We start from the raw sequence: 7,491 nt of genomic DNA, 5'->3' as shown, positions 1-7,491 counted from the left end.
AATAATATATCTTAAGAGCAGTACATGACAATGTACAAATGTTTGTTTGTTTTAGGAAATATTACAGTTTCAATCAAGGTGAATACGTCCTTTATCAGAACACAAAGTGGCCTGAAAAGGTATACTATTGTTTAAGACATATTCAATTTAATGCAATAATAGGTGCACCCATGTGTATGATGACTTTTGAAAAATAAAGTTAACTACCAAGTGTAAGACACCCCTTACTTTAAGAAACAGCGTGGAGTACTGCGCAGAATATTAAAACAGAAAGTTTACATTCATATAAATAAAAAAGTAAAACAAAATAATGGAGTGACGGGTTATGAAAAGTCTCAATTGGTTATTTGCTTAAGTCATTGGCTGTTAAATTTAACTGTACTATTTATCTACATGTATATTGCTTATGCACCTAATTATTTGTTTTTTGTATTTTTAAAATTTAGGTACATGGGATTTTCAACGAATGCTCGCGGCCAGGTTTTCCTTTGCCCTGTCTTTGCGCAGTAATTGTTAACGTTGGCGATGACACATTAGTTATTGATAACTGCCATGAAGGTGGGAACAAAGCCCAGCAGATGGAATTTGTTTTGTACCAAAATGACGAGTTGGCAACGGGGTTCAGAGTGTTTGCTGTGGACAATCGAGACGTATTTCAGGTAAACAATGATTAATCAACAAAGATTTTGTTTTAAATTTTGAAGTAAAGCATGCACGAATTATCAGTCGGTTTTCAATATTAGTAAGTACAAGTATCACAATGGATTATTTAATTTAATTCCTTTGAACTTTCATATCAATGTTATGATTATTATAATGTTACATTATTTGTTTGCATACAAAATGACAACTTCCAGCAATCAAATGTCATTATTTCTATAACAAAATAAATAGGTATTGTTTTATTTCAGATTGTTTTGCCATCGCAGACAATAGTAGATATAAATGCAATTCAGCAAACCCTTGACGTATATATTACACCGTCTTCGCCCATCTGGGGAAGAACAACAGGTACGAACTATAATAATGTTGTGTTTTTCACTAATCCCATATTCATTAATACAAATGATAAAAATATGTTACGGAAGATGACCTAAACTCAATCAGAACAGTTTGACTTAATATTAAATATAGCTGTATTTGTAATGTAACATTAATGTTGGCTTAAATAATGGCTTTTGTTTCATATCGTTGAAATACTATCTCCCTAAAGGAATATAATTACAATCGTTTCTTTGAAGTTTTTGTGACGTCATATCAACGTATAACAGTCAGATCGACGGCCGCATTTATATGAATTATATCATCTCGTTGTAGGATTGTGTGGAACGTATGATGGCTATATGGACAATGATTTCACAATGTCGGATGGAATTACCATCAATGCGACAGAAATGTTACGATGGCGAAACAGAATAGTTGCCACAGACTTTGTATCATCGTGGAGGTTTGTATCAGCTAATGTCCTTTTTAAGTACATTAAATAATGAGTGTGAACGCAACACATCTAAGGAAGTATATGGAAACGTTTCGTTTTCATCTTTCGATGCGATTATAGATATTCTTGAATATTTTGTTAGTTTTGGTAAAACACAATAAAAAAGCATATGTGACTTTTGTTGAATTTAATATTTGTATTATATTTAGAGCTTACACAACGTTATTGAATGGAGTTAATGCAAACCCTGGGCAAACGGAAATGTCCTGGGACGAATGTAGCTGTACCAACAGTACTTGTACCAGCACCAGTCCTTCAGAACTGTGCCATAGAATCAAGTTTGAGGAAATTACAATGGAGCTTAATCAGTATACCTCGGATATAAAATCTGAAGGACAAGTCAACAGAAGGGCACGCCGGCAGGCAGGTGTCAATGATACGGCTGACATCACAGAAAATCAGGCTAGTTGTTAGAAGAAGAACTTGCAACTTCTGTGTCACATGATTTGTTTGTAATTTCTGACCTTATTTCGGAGTTATATTATATGTGTGTATTTCACACGTCTATTTTTGGTTTTCAAATCCACACTTGTCTGGCATATATTTATCTCATACTCAAAAGCTGATAGTCTACTTTTGTTTATGTATAGCTGCCAAGTTGGAGCGGAGGCTTCACAGAAGAAAGTGCTAGACAACTATGCGAGAGTAGTTTGAATGCAAGCAAGCTTTGGGATATTTGTGATTTTGCCATTGATACTTTACCTATAGTTGAACAGTGTATAACAGCAATATTGGTATGTTGAATAATGGTATCACTTAAATACGTGTATATTATTTAAACTGTACGTGTTGTAATTTTGATTACTCGTCAACGTGTCCAAATAATTACTTTTATTATATACCTATCATAAATATAAATCCACACGCAATACATATCGCAAAATACGGTAGTCCGTATTCCACTCCAGTGCAATACGGCCGTATTCCACTCTTGTGACGTCACTTCATAACACATATCGTTGCTCGATGTTAAAATGACGTCATAAAACAAAATAGTGCGTCGTTAAAATGACATTTATTATGAAAACATGTGGCTTTTAAGTGATCTAACCAGTAATGTTTTACATTTGTAAGCATGGCTAGACAATCTCTTGGATTTCTTGGCTTGTGCCTCGTGAAATCAGAATCTGCAAGAATGCACTCAAGTCGATTACGACATTCCGGATCAAAACGCAGTACTAATAACCCTATTGTATTATATTTTAAAATTGTCTAGTCATGCTTACAAATGTTGTGTCTCTCCTTTGCAGTTTAGTGATACAGACATTTACGTTTATGAATCCGTTGAACTGTTTAAATTGGAATGCAAACTTGCCGTTCAATCTGATCCGTCTATTGCATCTGATTTAGGGTATTCGTCACATTTCTCTTTGGTGAACTATCTGTTGTCATTAACTTGCCCAATGGATTGCAGTAACCAAGGAACATGTTCAAATGGTAAGTATTTACTCATTTTGATATAATACCTTCAACCTAATAACTACTGTTCCTATTATCATGTAATCCAGTAATAATACAATGGCAAGTTATTGTAACAATTATAATGCTATTCCCCCCTTTATTTTAAAATTAGCCTAAGCTTAATAGATTAAGAACGAAACCCTCTTTTTAAAACTTTATTCAAGAAATTAATGCTTTATGTTTCAATTTAGACGTCTGCACCTGCACATCTGGGTTTTATGGTAGCGATTGTTCCAAATCCATTACTATTATCCCGATTTTAACTACAATATCCGAAGAAGTGTATTCTGTACAAAGCATAAACTCTAGCTTTTCTCGAGATGTCACTTTGTATGGCGAGAATTTCATGAACACTGGAAGTTTAAGCTGTCACTTAGAACGGCTTGAGGTATGTAATGATTTTTCGAAGTTTATTGCGATCACTCGATGTATATTTTTATACTTTAATATGATTAACAATGACTTTTAAGAGTAGATTAACATAGTTCCAGAAATGAACGATATTTTTAATAGGTGTCACTGTGTTGAAGGTTCAATGCTTATATATAATTATGAAATCAAAACCGTTATATTAGATAATACAACATACATAATAATATAGACGGATATTGAAACGTCTCATTAGTATACGACACCAATACTTAATATTCAATCTACACAAGCACCAGCTTATCATAATGCATATTTGGTGCATGACAAAGAGGGCATGGCCAGACGTTCAGGGTACAAGAATGTGCCGCAAACCCTTTGTTTTCATTAATTTCACATTTGGTATGATTTTATTTCCAGCTGATTGATAACACATTTTATAGCACTAATATCACTTTGATATCCGCTGCTACATTTCTCACTGCTGGAAGCGTGGTCTGTTCAGTTCCTGCATCAACGCCGTTTACCGGTTACACAATATCAGTGAGCAACAATGGAGTCGACGCGTCTTCTTCGTTGGTTTACATTGTTCAGGACACTATTTGTTTTGAGTGCGACCCGAGCCGAAACATCTGCCTTCTCAACGTAAGGCGTTATATTTAACTCAACATTCACAATTGTTTTGTTTAAACTTATTTATTTTGCAACGATTAGGAAACAAGTTATATTTATGCAAATGTATATTTATTACTTTCGTTTGCACGAATTTGACGCGACAGTAGGATCTTATGTCGTAGGGGAAATCGACGGAAACACTTGTCCGACTTGGTGACCGCACACCAAAAGCATTTGCAAATTTGTGCCCCAATAAAGCAATCATTTCAATGTATGAGAATTAAAGCATAAAATTACTTAAAATGCACATTTTCTTCAAGATTTGTCTGGACACCGTGTGCATTATTCTTTTTTAGCCTACAAGTTGTTTCGTTGATGGACAGTGTTACGCAGCAGGCGATTATAATCCAGAAAACAGTTGTCTTGTTTGCGATCCTATTTCCAACACTTGGGTATTTAAAACATGTAAGTATGAGAATGTTTACAACTTCTGAAACAACTTTCTTTTTTTCCGCCTTTCATATTATTATTGTCAAATGTCTTAAAAATAGACTTAATTACAACCAGAAATTGGCAATTATTTAATATAAGGGCATTAACGCTAACATTGTTTAAAATTGGGAATACTATTGAATGCATGTAAATGTTTAGAATTATTGCATGGTTTACAATGTGCATAATTAAAGAATAATTCATTGGCAATCGTTCATATTTACAGCTGAGGTTTGCCTTGATTCGACTACTCCTACTCCCACTACGATAACTGAGACCACTGCGCCATTATCCCCCGAAGTAACGACACGTCGTGGAACAACACCTAGTGTAACACAGAGGGCAACCACTCGAAAGAACAATCAAGGTAAACCGTGAAATATGTACAACATTAACGTGTTCTGTTGTTGTCAAAAACAAGATGTATTATATGTACAATAGGGTTTATGTGACAATACTACAAGACCATAGCATAAAAATATACAATAGACGATCTCATAGATATGACTTGTTCTAATATTTATAAGCCAAAACAATATGAAATTGTTTTTAAAGTTCGTTCAGTCCACTTAAATGATATGTAATCGAAATATAATCATACACGTATACATTTTTCCAGTTAATGATTTAGTTTTGATTAGTTTATTATTTAGGCAGTTAAATTTATGATATATATATATATATATATATATATATATATATATATATATATATATATATATATATATATATATATATCATAAATTTAACTGCCTAAATAATAAACTAATCAAAACTAAATCATTAACTGGAAAAATGTATACGTGTATGATTATATATATATATGACATTAAACAGCGTTTTAGAAGCGTGAACTCAAATGTAGTTGAAATTCAGAAAAACGAAAAACATGACACTGATCATTGTTGACATGTAGTATATGTAGTAAGTTCACATATAAAATAGCTTTAACATTGAAGATGTAAACCCTCGCCATTCTTAAGCATCGAATACATCTTCATTATAACCCAAATTGAGCACCACATATTCTTTTGAAAAGTTGTTTTATATTAATCCAAATATTGCCATCTTTTGAGCTTCTGTGTATCGCGTACCAGCCTCTTGAGTCACGGGAACTCCTTAAAACCCAATTGAATACCGTGTACCAAAAGGGGCCTCTTGAGGATCTAGGCTTATGTTCTACACACATGACCTGTTACTGGGATGAGACACATGATTATTATAAAACATCGCTTTGTTGCCACCTGGAAACTTCTTTCTCTTGGTCATTAATCTGTATGACATAAGCTTGTTTAAGAAGTTCGTAATTATTGATTTTAGGTGATTTAGATAGTCAGGGTGGAAATGAAGACGACGACGAACAAAGACTAACAGTAATAGTCGCTGTCGCCTCAGCTGTTGGCATGGTCATTTTAATTGCTGTGGGATGTTTTGCCTACAGACTTAGAAGGTATGTTTTTGTATAATGTCTTCGTCTTTTACTGTTTTACATTGATGATATTTCCACGTATTCATGTTCTTATATACAATTAATTTTCTAGGCATACTCGCATACGAAATAATATAGGATGATTACTTCCAGTGGGAAAAGATAGCGGATGTTTTAAAAAATCGAAATATTTTGAACGGCATCGAGCTGTCATCATAGTCATTTTAATATGTATATACGATAGACGCTCTCTCAGATATGGTGGATATATGGTCATACGTTTTTTTGTAGGAAAGATTACAAGAGGTCTCGCAGTCAAGGCAGTGAAGACAGCGGCTCTGATTCTCCTCCTCCGCACAGGACAACTCCCAGGGTAGCACACTTTAACCCCGAGTCTGTTCCCGGTCCGTCCAATCTACCTGATGTCTATAGTGCGGATGAGCAACATCAGATCGACATGACAATGTTTGATAGAAGTGCCCAAAGAGAAAGCAGGCTTGACAGAGATATGAACGATGAATACCCTTATTCTCGCCCCTACTCCACCCCGAGACCTAATATTCAGTCTGCACATGCACAGGTGTATGACAATGCTGGTTTAGTGCGTGACGAAGGAGGCATGGTCAGGCGTTCAGAACCAAATCCTGATTACGATAATACCCCGTCAACCGTTGCGGCTCACGGGGTCAGACGATCGGGAAGTGATGTTCGACGTAGCATTACTCATCTCTAGATAATAAGGGATGTCAAGGACATATATGCGTGTACCTTTCATCAACTTGCGTAACAGATAATGCAAAAAGCAATTTCGTTACATGAATTTTACTTTTATGAACAATGTATCAATATTCAAATATGTTTAATCAGAGCTTTATTTTCTTCTGTTGATTAAAATTGTGTATTGTGAATTAATATATTTAAACACGCTTGTGTAAATGTTTAATATAAAAACATGCCAACTATCTTGTAGGTCGTTTAAAGTAAGTTTTCATTGCAATAAAATGTAGTTATTATAAACACAGAATGAACTGCGTACATATTTATACCGTTCACATCGCTTGATATCATTGAATACCTGATGTTTCGGATCTACTTTCACTTGAGGTGAAAAGTATTGTTATTTTACATTGAAACTCAAAGAAATGACCAATTATATCCAGTATTCCTTTTTTTTTCTTGTAAATATTGTGTCAAGAAAAAAGTTGCATTATTAAACATAATACCAGAGTATTATTAAATACAATACCAGATAATAGTATCAAATAATATTTACGTTTGTTTGATGTTGTTTTTTTTGGTCATAATTTAAGTAAAATCTGACAAAATTTGGTAAATGTAGTTTGTCAGTTTCTATTGCTGATTTTTGCGCATGTGTCCAATGTTACTCTTCACAGCAGAACTAGATTTACAAAATTACTTCGAAAACAACTTAGTTTACAATGTCAGAATTCTTCACACTCTACTACGCTGCGAGTAGACCAGCAGCCAATTGTATAAACAGATTTACCCAGGGTAATATTTTACCGGCGGTAATTTTTCTGGTAAATTGGCGGTAAGCAATTGTATAAAACAAAATTAAGATTTTACCAAGCTATTTACCGCGGTAATATTTACCCTCCTCCAAGAA

At 34.1% G+C, this 7,491-nt stretch overlaps 2 protein-coding genes across 2 annotated transcripts; both read left to right on the top strand.

The window, feature by feature from the left end:
• The first annotated feature begins 1,792 nt into the window (after nucleotides 1-1,792).
• On the top strand, nucleotides 1,793-3,991 carry LOC128210638 (uncharacterized). The gene is made up of 5 exons (XM_052914990.1): nucleotides 1,793-1,900; nucleotides 2,089-2,232; nucleotides 2,749-2,935; nucleotides 3,151-3,347; nucleotides 3,749-3,991. The coding sequence occupies exons 1-5, from the start codon at nucleotides 1,793-1,795 to the stop codon at nucleotides 3,989-3,991; spliced, it is 879 nt and encodes a 292-aa protein (XP_052770950.1).
• Nucleotides 3,992-5,230: 1,239 nt separating this feature from the next.
• On the top strand, nucleotides 5,231-6,597 carry LOC128210637 (uncharacterized). The gene is made up of 3 exons (XM_052914989.1): nucleotides 5,231-5,240; nucleotides 5,756-5,885; nucleotides 6,156-6,597. The coding sequence occupies exons 1-3, from the start codon at nucleotides 5,231-5,233 to the stop codon at nucleotides 6,595-6,597; spliced, it is 582 nt and encodes a 193-aa protein (XP_052770949.1).
• The last annotated feature ends 894 nt before the right edge of the window (nucleotides 6,598-7,491 follow it).

Source organism: Mya arenaria, chromosome 12 (assembly GCF_026914265.1).
Source record: "Mya arenaria isolate MELC-2E11 chromosome 12, ASM2691426v1".
NCBI classification, from domain to species: Eukaryota; Metazoa; Mollusca; class Bivalvia; order Myida; family Myidae; genus Mya; species Mya arenaria.
This window is presented reverse-complemented; position numbering and strand designations above follow the sequence as displayed.

Coding starts and splice junctions, on each gene's coding strand:
- LOC128210638 (XM_052914990.1), top strand. CDS start 1,793: ATGGAGCTTAATCAGTATACCTCGGATATAAAATCTGAAGGACAAGTC. Junction 1,901..2,088: donor CTGACATCACAGAAAATCAG/GCTAGTTGTTAG, acceptor GTTTATGTATAG/CTGCCAAGTTGGAGCGGAGG. Junction 3,348..3,748: donor GTCACTTAGAACGGCTTGAG/GTATGTAATGAT, acceptor TTTTATTTCCAG/CTGATTGATAACACATTTTA.
- LOC128210637 (XM_052914989.1), top strand. Junction 5,886..6,155: donor TTTGCCTACAGACTTAGAAG/GTATGTTTTTGT, acceptor GTTTTTTTGTAG/GAAAGATTACAAGAGGTCTC.